Source organism: Lates calcarifer, linkage group LG10, assembly GCF_001640805.2.
Source record: "Lates calcarifer isolate ASB-BC8 linkage group LG10, TLL_Latcal_v3, whole genome shotgun sequence".
NCBI classification, from domain to species: domain Eukaryota; kingdom Metazoa; phylum Chordata; class Actinopteri; family Centropomidae; genus Lates; species Lates calcarifer.
Genome location: NC_066842.1, coordinates 15313924 through 15326375, shown reverse-complemented (window position 1 = coordinate 15326375; position 12452 = coordinate 15313924). Strand labels below are relative to the sequence as shown.

At 41.9% G+C, this 12452-nt stretch overlaps 1 protein-coding gene across 1 annotated transcript in view; it reads right to left on the bottom strand.

Moving 5' to 3' along the window:
* LOC108875373 (transcription factor Maf) overlaps nt 1-12202 on the bottom strand; it is a 43604-nt gene extending 31402 nt beyond the window's left edge. The window contains exons 1-2 of the mRNA XM_018664262.2: nt 10599-12202; nt 3165-3235 (exon numbers count right to left, since the gene is read on the bottom strand). Coding sequence (XP_018519778.1) covers nt 3208-3235; nt 10599-11575 — 1005 coding nt within the window. The 5' untranslated portion in view covers nt 11576-12202 and the 3' untranslated portion in view covers nt 3165-3207. The remainder of the gene's footprint in view (nt 1-3164; nt 3236-10598) is intronic.
* Between the last annotated feature and the right edge of the window lie 250 nt (nt 12203-12452).

Sequence of the window (12452 nt, the reverse complement as noted above, 5' to 3'; positions counted from 1 at the left end):
AGAAAATTGTATATTAACACAAGTTGAAAAGAAGAATGGGTTTATGTTTAGAGGTTTGGCTCGAGGGCACAGCTTTCCCCCTAAGTATCATCTTCTCAGTAATTTAGAAGAAAGTAAGAGCACATAACGCATTTTTAAAAACAATCCAAATCTAAACTCAGCTGTTCTGTGCTCAGCTTGTGTATCTTTTACAACTGCAGAGAGTGAAATCTTTTCCCCCTGTTTGGTTATTTCTAACACAGACCCAGTTCTAACTTAGGTTCCTCTCTTTTCAGACCAGGGCCTAATAATGAGCATACATCCTGTTCATATCCTCCCTGTCATTTGGATTTTCTGGATGGAGGGATGACATCTGTGTCACTATCAAGATGGTAACAGTGTAACGAGTCTAACACTGGGCAGCTAGAAGTTATATATATCCCAGGCAGTGAAGGATAGTGAAGTGTGTCAAACTGAGGATGGAGCAAATTCTGGTCCCTGCAGAATACAAAAGACCCCAACACAGCTGCAGTGTGTTTTATAAGTGACATATAAATACAGTGTGGGTGGTAGATTGAAATTTATTATTTACTGTCTGTAATCATATTGTGGAATTTTCTATCAATAACCGGAATAGGGACGCAGCTTAATAAAACAGAAAATTTCCAAAACACGTCATGATATTTATCAGTGTCTGATATGATTTTTTTATTTGTTCAAATCAGCACGTCGTATTTAAAGCATTGAAATTAATCACCATCTAACAGTGGAAGCTTTTATGAGCTCAGACCATATGTCCATGAATGCATGTTAATATATGCTTTCATTATCTTCATTATTTTATTCTTACACTCACACACACATTCATGTGTCTGCAAGCATGTGCGCCATGTGTCCTTCCTCCTCTGCCGTGTCTACAAAAACCTGACCTGCCTGCTGTCAGCCACAGAGGCACCTTGCCTCCCCGCACCCCTCCCCTACCACCCCACCCCCACCCCCACCCCCAGAGTGGCCGACTCACCCCGTCACCATGAGGCGGAAGATGAGTTGGAGGAGGGGCAGGGGGAGGAATGACGGGGGATAACAGAGGAGGGGAGGGAGGGAGAAGGAAAAGAGGGGGTTAGGGTGGTGGGAGATACAAGGCGAGAGATGGCGGAGGCGTGGTGGGTGGGTGGTATGGGTGGGGGCTCTGAGGCTTCCTCTAATGTGCCCTCTCCACTCCCCCTGCCTCTGACCTCAGAGCTCCTGACAGCCAGAAAGTGCTGAAGCATGCAGGTGTCCTAACGCTGCAGCCACACATACGAGTGCACGAACTCATGCTCTGCTCACACACACCACACACACAGATGCAGGTGTCCTACCTTAGCAGCCTGCATTCTGTCATTCTTAACTCCTTCACCACTTCCATCCACACTGTATCAATACCAACATGTCCACAAATGCGTATCACAGTCTATTTATAATTAGTCAACAGTGAAAAAATGGACAGTGATGGAGTGCATATCAAATGCAAAACAAGCATGTGCTTCACAATGCTGAGCACATGAGGAAAGTAGAGTATACTGTCTGATGCACAGTAAAATTAGCCGATGCTGATGCTGTAGTTTCCTCTGTCCAGCCTCTCGACTGTACAGTGTAAAACCTGAGGTGTCCAGAGAGTGTCCTGTCCGGTGTGTGTGTGCGTGTATGTGAATGTGTGTGTGAGAGAGACGGAGAGGGGGGTTAGGGTTAGAGAGTTGTATTACAGTGGTGATGAGTCGCCTGGCTGCGAGGCTGATACCTCAGCAGCACCCAGCATTGACCAGGCCTTTAAATAAAGCCTTCGATCCTTCAGCAGCAGAGAAGGTCACCGCCTGCCTCTGGTTACCCTGCCTGTCTGTCTGTATCCATGGCCAGGAGCCCTCCCGCCGTCCCTTCCTCCCTTACCTCGTCTCCTCACCTCCCTCCTGTCCTCTCACCCTGGCGTTCATGTCTGCATTTAAATCCAGGTGCTTTCCTTTCCTCAGTCCCTTGACTCCTCCCTTAAATTTGCTGCGAGTCCTTTATCTCCTCATATTTTTCCTCCATTTGCCAACCGACACAAAAAACTAGCCCTCGCTTTCCCTCACTCACTCCATCATCCTCCGCCAATCCCCACATTCGTCCATCTGTGTGTCAGCCAGAAATAAAAAAAATACACTACAGTGCTTGCCTCCGCAGAGAGAGCAGAGAGGGTGAAGTAAGTCAGGGGTTCAGGACGGAGGTCAAAGGTTTTAGACCTCGTCCCGTGAGCTCTGTGCATGTCGCCCTCCTGTCAATCAAGCAATACTGTCAGAGCTCCAAAACAGAGAACTGAATAACACTGCACACAGTGAGAGAGGAGGGAGTTTGGGTGTCATAGAGCTAAATATGAAGTGAGAAAAAATGCATCTAATAACAAACCCTCCCTGTTGTCTGCTGTCCCAAATGAGTGCTTCCTTATCAAATTAAATCAATATTAACAGGTGGTTTGTGGTTTTGATTTCACTCAGGAGAAAGATACAACAATCTTACTTTGTGTCTGAGGTATTATACCAACCTTTGTCAGATTTATACTAATGGTGAAAATATCAGGATGTTACAGGGCTACAGATTTTGAATTGTTTGACTGTGTAAAGAAAGACTGTATTCAAATTGTTAGAATTAAGAACAGAAATGTGAATTTAATAGTTACTATTTGCATTTCTACTTTGGTAACAACTATAAAATCAAATATAATCAAACGTTTAAAGATTTAAAACTGTGCAGAAATTCTGTCGATTTACAGTGTGCTGTATATTTCATATTTTTGAATATGTTGTGCAAACCTTCCTTTTGTTTTTAAATATAAAGTGGGCTTTTTGGGGTTTACACCTGAATCAAACAGACCGAGGCTGATGCCAAGTCCTTTAGTGGATCAGTCCAAAATTTTGAAAATGTAAATAGCTCAGTATGAACATTATGCTCTGTGTTTTGAGGAACCTGCAGCTGACATGAAATTTAGATTGTCAGACTTCTGCATCGATAAACTTTTAGGTGCAGTTTATATTTGGACATTAATTTAACTTAATTGACATTAGTCGTATATATATGGGTAATTGTAATTAATGGGTATTTGTAATTAATTTGTTTTGCAAATAGGAAAAAGGTAATGGAGTATTAGAGAGTGACTGAACAGCACAAGTTACCTCAGACTCCAGGGTGGTGGGACGGAGAGGTCACAGCTCTCTATCACAGGTGGAGGAATTTTCTTGACGTCCTACAAAGACAGGAAACAGAAACACACTTAAAACACAGCAACAGTGAAAGTCTGCTATAATCATGACATACTTTGAACATAAAGTACAGAAAGAGTTTTTTGTTTTCTTTCAAAAAAATGGTCTAAAAAAATTTCAGGAAAGTGACATGCAGTGTTACAAAATGATGGAAGGCGCAGAGATGAAAATAACAAATTACTGAAGCGCACAGAGTAATGTTAGTCAGTTTATTATCAATAAAACTTAAACTGAATAACCCTTTTAGAGCCAGAGGATTTCTGCTTTTTTAAAAATTCATTCAGTTCACGATATTCAGTCAAGTAATTTGAAATTATTGTTGAAATTAAGGAGGAGGTATATCATTTAGATAAACAATTTTAACAACACATAAACAATTCAGGATTAACAGAGCAGCAGCACTAAACAAAATAATTGCAACAATAATAACAAGTAATAAACAAGAATAAATCAAATTCTCATTCAAATATATTTAAATCAATCACGGATTTAAATGAAAGGTTTAGATTTGCTTCGCAATTTTGCTTTAACTCATAAATCAAACAGAATTTCATGCAGCTCACTTTCTAAGACATGGAAATAGATGCATGTTCCAAACACACACACACACACAGACACACACACACCACACTTTATCTCTGATGCAAAATCAATAAACATCAAAGTAATAGAAAAAGTTCAGGTTATTACATTATAGTTTGATTATAAACTATCATTATAGAATCAATTATTATCATAATTATGTTAATTAGTGAATTATTTCAAATCATCTAATTAAAAGAAGTGTGAATGTATTATTTTGAAATGATAAAATCTAGCATTAGTCAGTCAGTTCATGAGGGCCATATCTGCATGTTTACATTAGTTGAGTGTCGGTATGTCTGAGAGTTGGAGAGTCACACACGTATGTGAACGTAGCATATGTGACTGTCCACATCAGGTTCGACTGTGGATAAAGAAAACATGGTTTAAAAGCCAAGTGACGAATCATCCTGAAAAACTTTGCGCTGGGTTTCAGTAAAGAGAAATGAGGCAAAGGAGCGAGAAAGTATATTAATGCCCCTCAATCCATCTTTAAGCAACAATGAAAACCATTCATTTCCCTGTAATCCGATTCACACTGGAGCCAAATGGACTCTGACCCATTCAGCTGCATAGGAGCTCCCAGTGACAGACCTACAGCAGAGAGAGAAGGCTGCCGTCACCTGAAAAATATCCTGAAACATCAACATGGCCAAACTCCAAGCTGTACCTACACTTTGTTGAGAATTTAGTTTCAACCCCATAGAATTTAATCTACACAGAATCACACACACCTACAGGTGAACACAAACACTGAGAGCTTGATAAACACATACGGCCAGACACAGAGGAACAGTCACACACACGTACATATATACATACTCCCACACGTCCACACGCACACGCTCACTGTGCATGCACACACGTGTCTACTCTGTGTGCGCACTTGCTAAGTCAAACAAACACACACACTGACACGCGCACACACACTGGGCTTGATACAGGGGAAGTGAGGTCCACGTGCAGAGTGCTGCTACATGGCAGCGGTGCGTGGGGTCAAGGCCTTTCCCAGGTACAAATGAAAGGGAGAGCAGAGACTTTGGAAGAGCTCAACAACACTGTGGGTCACCTTGCCTGGCAAAGAGATCAATGTCTGTTTGACTGGCTGAGAGACAGAGACGGAGAGAGAGAGAGAGAGAGAGGCTGGCTGCAATAGAAGGGTAAATCACCTCTTGCTTCATTGAGATGCAGGTAAAACACACAGGGGTCGGGCTCGGCTCCAGCTCCACCCTGCATAACACAAACTTGTGCACGCACAGACTTAAACGCACACACGCAGACAAACGTGCACACACACACAGTCGCATAATGCACTCAGTTTTCAAACAGCCCCCCCACCATGTTCGCTGCGGTCCAAAACACTCCACTCCACTGACTCTGTGCCCTGAAACTCAACTCACTGTTGAAAACATCAACACAGCCTCAGCTATGTTTATCTGTGAGTCAGAATATTGTGATCACATATAATTAAATCATAATTAGCTTTCATCTATTGCCCTTTAGTTATGCATTCTGAGGAGAGCTTATACAAGCGAATGCAAATCTATTTGAATTCTAACATACACAAAACATTAGACTCATTACAGTACATGTGCCTATGTGCACATTCTTTTACAGCTGAGAATTTACACTGATCTCAATTCAACACAGGACTATGGGATTGGATTCAGACAATCACATTACCTCCTCTCTGCCCATGCTTCTATTTACTGGGAAGAAAAAAAATCACCATGTAAAGCCAATAAGATACAAACAGAGGCGGTGGAACAAACCTTCTTTACAGCTGCTGCATTCTTACCACATGCACAGCGGCGACAGGAAGGGACAAGTTAAATTATTAGGGTTTCAAATAAATGACACATAACTCAGGACACTGGAAGACAGAGAGAGAGAGAGAGAGAGAGGTAGAGGGAGGGAGAGACGTTCTGGCACTGCAGGTCTAGATGATGGACGGACCACAGAGGAACATAAATGCAGCTGATTTAAATCACTTTAAATGTAAATGTTTATCGCATGGAGTGATGCAGATGCCGACTGAGTGGGAGAGATTGAAATTGTTTCCTCTTTTGAATGTGAATATGTTTTTTAACCCTTTGCGGAGGTTTGTCATGGGGAGGGGGAGCGCACACAGGGGAGGAAAAGAAAATCAACGTACACAAAAAAGAAAACAGTTGCGTTGCAAAATGAGCTATGTGACTCCTATTGTTACAAACTAGTTATTTGTAACAGAAAAACAAATTATTTTTTATCTAACGATCACATAGCTTTTGCAAAATTGGCAACTTAGTGGATTCTATGTATATATTTTTGACATAGTGACACCCTCAGGTAGTGGAGCTTTGTCACTAGTGTTTTGAGAAACTGCTGCTCACCTGCTTATAACACACACATTTAAATAGACAAACTATTTGAGTGACTTTGATTCAGTTGCTCCAAAATATATCAATATATTACTATAGTAAAGAAAAAAAACATTTTTTCGCACCCGTGGCCTTGTGCGGTTATATCAACATTATTTATTTTACTTACATTTATTTAATTTCCTTTGGATTGACATAAAAAGCCACAAGCATCACAATGACACGATAAAATGACTCATTCCTATAGATTCAACACACTCAGTAAAAGTACATATACACCCTTCAATTGCATCGTCAAATAAAAGACACTGCCGGCTGGTTATTGAGCACACATCCTTTGTCCTATTAATTCTGAGGCATTAAAGCAAAGTACATGATGATGATTCAAATGTCAATACTGATAAATTTCAGAGTGATTTCCCATAGTTGACCTGAAAGAGAGAGTCCAATATTGTGACAGCAGACAACTACATTATCTTTAATAACCTAATCATTGGACAGACTGCAAATGATCACAGTGCAGAAGTCAATATACTGGGCCGGAGAATAGAATTACAGTTCATGCTGATAAGATTAATAATGTGGTGTCTGTATGCTCCATGTACACACTTTTTCAGTCTGTACAAATGAAAGAGAAGAAGCAAAGAGACAGATTAAGAAGAAGCAGTGAATCTGGTAGAGTGCTGAGAAATGAGGAGGAAGCGCTGAAACGTTGTTTCCTGTGCCTTCTGTCCTCCTTCAGCACAGGAAGTGAATCAGTGCTACTGAATCCTCCTGCCCCTTGGTGTGTCTAGAAGTCAAAACAAACACACGCACACGCACACGCACGAGAATAAAGCATCCCGCGCAATTTCCACACGCCCCTCCAATGATCAGCAATTTTCCACTGTATCATTCTTACGCATTGAATAACTGAGCGCAAACACTGGAAACCCATTACACAAGGCAGAGCCTCCTGTCGGTCACGTAACTGCTGCTGATGCACAAGCAGGTTCCAGGTAAAGACTGACCCATGCAAAATCCTGAGATTCAACTAATTCTATCTGCCTCACAGAAGAAAGAGGTGCCACGAAAGAAGTATAGCATCTCCAGTTCTAGGTTATAACACAAATGTAATTAAACAGCACACTATATTGACCTAATCAGATAGGAGGGCCATAAATTAGTGGACACATGCTCACTAAAAGGCCCTCTCCTCTCAGCTAGGACGCATCTCTGATCGTTTATCATCTGAAAGGAGCAGGAAGGCAGCCAGCATCTCTCTTTCTCTCTTCCTCTCTCTCTCTCTTTCTCTCTCACTCTATCTCTGTCTCTCACTCACTTGTAATCACAGAGAAAATCATTCCTCCAGGCATGATCATGCTCTCCCATCTTGTCCCTCACGCTGGGCTTTCATGGGAGTCAGTATGAGCCAGGTGACTGTGTGTGTCGTACAGGTGAGCTAATACTGACTCTGTGCAGTCTTTGTCTTCAACTCTGCATTCAAACAAGTCGCCGCTGTGGTGCATTTTAAAGTTTCCAGAAGCTACACACAGAAATTTCGGGGAAAATAATACTAATAATGATCAGCTCCTCTTCATGTACATACACACAGCACATGCAAGCACTCAGACTGTCAAAAGTCCAGCAGTAGGAAAAGATAATATCGTCCTCTATACACACTTACACACACACACACACACACATACACACACGTAACCACACAGATTTCCAGCAGCATGCATTGTGGTGGCAGTGACCTTGTATGGCAGCTCAACCCAGACCCCCGTGTAGCTTTTATCTCAACCATACTGTCTTTAGGATGCACTGAGCTCCCTTAGGAGGAGCAACACTCTGCAGGCCAGATTCAGTCCAGACCAGAGGCAGGTTGCAGGCTACCGGACCTGTCAGTCACTACAAAATCAAATTACTTCGAGTGCTTTCCTGTGGCTTTTATTCAGTCCTTTCAGCATTCTTAGGTCAGAAATCAAATAAAGGATCTTTACACTGTAGCGAAAGTGGTGGATTACAGCCAAAGCCTCGCGTGTCAAAACGGTACCGAAAACTTAAAAACACGAAGCATGATTTAATCTAAACAGAAACGAAACGATGCATCACGCCACCACAGCATAATTATAGTGTTTACCTGCATTAAATTATTTTCAGATTCTGCAGAATCGTTGCAGAAATTAAAAATTCATATATTTTATTTAAATGAGACGTATTTGCGTGTTATCGTGTTATTTGCCTCATCTTGTCCAGATAAGGATTTTTTTCACGTTTGTCATGTTGAGCTTTTTCTGTGGTCGATTTTAAAATGAAACTTTCCACAGACGATATTCAACAAGTGGACATCTACCGGGTAAAAAGTGCAAGTTTACTCTAAAATCAATCATTAACTCAGTTTTTTTTTCTGGGACACCTGCAGCACAGTTATTAGGCCCTGAAGAAAAAATGTAATTATATTAGACATACTGAGCACTGTGCTCCGATTTTCTGCTAATTTTAAAAGAGAATTTTAAGACTTTTTCTGTCTTTAATTGCGCAACAGGTTGAGGCCGTGCCTTTTATTTGTTGAGAAGCACAAATCATCAAAAGAAAATACGTTGAAATAAATCGCAGTGTATTTTTCAGGAAAAATAAAAGCATGAAAAACGCACGTTAAATCAAATCATATAATTACTTATACATCTATGAGAGCTTTGATTTGATCTTAGAGCTGTTATGATTAAAAACATCTGCTCGTAAACCAGATGTTTACGAGCAGATGTTTGTGTTATCTCAATTATATATGTAACTGCCATTTTCTTATCATAATTATATTCCAGTTTAGATTATAAGACTGAGTGTGTGTTGTCGCCTCAAAGACACAGTGACAAACAACATGCAAAACTAAAGAGAACAAAAATAATAAACATTTTCAGGAGAATGTGTTTGTTTCCATTCATGAAGGTTTATTGATGAATGGTATATTTATTAAATTCCATTTTTGAGAGTGAACACGATGTCTGTCAGTTAACTGTACTGCCCAGACAATACATTTTTTTTTTTACTGTGTAGAAACCCAGGGCATCACAAAGAGATGTATGGCTGCATGATACTTTGCTTAATTATTCTGCAACACCGGGAGAACATTAAATTCCAATTTCCAGACAGTTCACAGTTTATTTACCGAATAAGACCCATAGGGTTCTGGGTAAACTTAATTAAGTTCCTTAAACGAAAGGAAAACACATTAACAATGAACTGCAGAAAGAATAGATCATTTGTTGCAACAGTTTTGCGTGACAAAGTAGCCTGTTTCTCATTTATTTCAGGACATGCATCATAATCTGCTTCTGTTCAAGCATTTTTATCTTCAGTCCCACTTGTTGATCGCACTTATCTATTTAGTCTGTGCATTCGTCAGGAAAAATGATATTTAATTTCTACTAAATATTCCGATGCTGCTTCACTTTCATAGTGTGTTGTCTGTCAGTATAAATCAATAGAGTACAAAGTTGTCTTATTCCACAGAGTCATTTTTCCCCCACAAGACTCCAAAAAGAAGCTTATAAAATGCTGAAGGGTGATATTTTATGAAAGCAAAGTGACGGGATGAATGTACCTTTTCCCCAAACTTACTTTACAAATAAATCCCAAAAGGTGATGAGGCTGAACAATGCAGTCATGGTATAATACAATCATTATACACAAGTTCACAAAAAAGGGGAGGCGGGGGGGGAGGAAGCAAAAACACAGTCCGTACATGACCAGCATGCATGGCTTCACATCACCGTTACAGTCTGTTTGACATCAACCTCCAAACTTCTCTTATGACAGAGTTTGGAAGCCTTTTTTTTTTTTTTTTTTTTTTTTTTTACAAGACACATGGATGATATGAAAATGAGATAATTCATATGAAAATAAACGGACTTTGAGCAAAAAAAACAAAAACCAAAACAAAAGATAAATTTACATTAAAATAAAGCTGCTGTGCCTGAGGATTATTTCACTTCACAAAACAAATTTTGGGTAAAGCGGCGAACAGGATGGACGAGGCGCAGGCTGAGGCTGTGAGAGCGGATCTATGTGCTGCAAGATGTGGAAGTAATTTTGTTTCTAAAGTCACGAGTTGGACAGAAGTCCTTTAAAATATCTGTGGATCCTGAATTCCTTTTTAAAAAGCCTACGCATCCTTTAAATGTGATTAAAAAAAACAAATCAAAACAAAATCCTCAGCCTGAAAGAAAACACTTCTGAAATACAGAAAAGTAGGAAACTCTTTAGTACTTAACTAACGCAGCTTTAAGAAAACAACTTCAACACAAGCACGCACATCCTATTTTTAGCTGCGCGCGAATAAAAAGTTGTTTTTTTTAAAAATAATAATTTCCTGTTTCTTTGTGGGTGTCGGTTATTAAAACTTTTCAGCGCCGAGACTCACATGAAAAACTCCGGGGATGATGGGTTGTTGTCGCTGCTGGATCCTCCGTTTTCTCTGAAGCCGGTGCTGATCAGCTTCTCGTATTTCTCCTTGTAGGCGTCCCTCTCCCTGGCCAGCCGGGAGATCTCCTGCTTGAGGTGGTCCACCTGCTGCATGAGTTGCGTCTTCTCTCCCTCCAAGACGTGCCGCTGCTGGACCCGCTTGTACCGGCAGGACTGGGCATAGCCTCTGTTCTTTAGCGTCCTCCTCTTCTGTTTCAGACGGATCACCTCTTCCTTGCTGACCCCCCGGAGCTGCCGGTTCAATTCCCGCACCGACATGGTCACCAGCTGCTCGTCCGAGAACCGCTCTTCCAAGCGCATGTGCTGGTGGTTTCCCCCCGCGCCGCCGCCGGACTGAGACCCGGAGGATGGGTGGTGTGCCCCTGTGTGGTGGTGGTGGTGATGGTGGTGGTGGTGGTGGGGAGCCCCGTTCTGAGCTGCGGCTGCAGCGATAACCGCGGACACCACGGCGGCCGCTGATCCCATCTCCTCCCCGGCCATGGCGCCTCCTGCCCCGGCTCCGCCGCCAAACTGCTGCCCTCTGGCATAGCCATCGAAGGTTTGGAGCTGGTGACTGCTGCTGATCAGCGCCTCTACGGCGTCCTCCGGGCTAAAGCCCAGAGCCTCGGGGTTCAACTGCTGTTGGTACCCGGTCATCCAGTAGAAATCCTCCAAGTGCGCCTTCTGTTCGCTCCCTGATCCCGGACTGGGCGCCGAGAAGCTTGGAGAAGGGGGAACCGAGCTGCAAGGCGTGCTCATCGGGGTGGAAGATAGGGATCCCCCGGCGACCAGGCGGCTGCACTGGCTGATGCTGCGATCGGGCTCCACCGGCTCCTTTTTCACTTCAAACTTCATCAGATCGAAGTCATTAACATATTCCATGGCCAGGGGACTGGTGGGCAGGTCGGAGTTGCTCATTGCCAGCTCTGATGCCATCCTCTTGCTGTTGACAGTCCTCCAAAGGGGGTGAGGAGCACCTGTCAAAGTGGGCTGCTGAGACACGCACTGAGCCAGCTTGATTTCTTTATTTATTTTCTTCGAAACCGGAGGAAAAAGTGGATTTTCTCGCACTAATTGCGCGGCGCAGGTTTTGGTTTTGTGAGTCGATAAGTTTTTTTTTCTTCAGTCTGTGTTGCACAGACGCATTGGTGCAGCGCTGTTTCCTCCCTCTCTCCCAGCGTGCGGGTGTCTGAGCGCCGTTCTCTCTGTTTCTACCATTTAACACTTCATGGCTCCTTTTAGGATTAGTGCGCCAATTTGAGGAGGTTCACGTACGTGTCCCGGGCAAATAGTTGCCTTGTGGAGAAAGGAGAAAAAAAAAACTCCACCCAAGGATTGATAGATTTTTTTTCTAAGGGATCAGTCAGCCGACGAGTTAAAAAGCATTGCTTAGTTTTATAGGCGCCCTGACGTCAGGACTGAAATATTAAATTGACCGAGACTCAGCCAATGAGCGGCTCAGCCTGGGGACGTAATTAGCATAATAGTATAGAAACCAAAGTTTTCTGAACTGTCCAAGCTTATCAGCAGATTGACACATGAGACTTAATATTCATCCTTTTGACACTTTGAATGGAAAAGAAAGAAAGCAAGGAAAAAGAAAACAGATTCTGAGGATTACACGAAGATATCAGATGGTAAATATGCATGTTTACCTGTTTTTAAATTCGCACGTCGTCATAATTTTAACACGTTTGACATTTTTCTATCATAATTATCACATTAAATATACTTTCAATTGAATTATCGAGTCATATTTGTCAACAGCTTTGTTTGTTTCAGCCTTGTTTGTTGATTAGTCAGACTTTCTTTA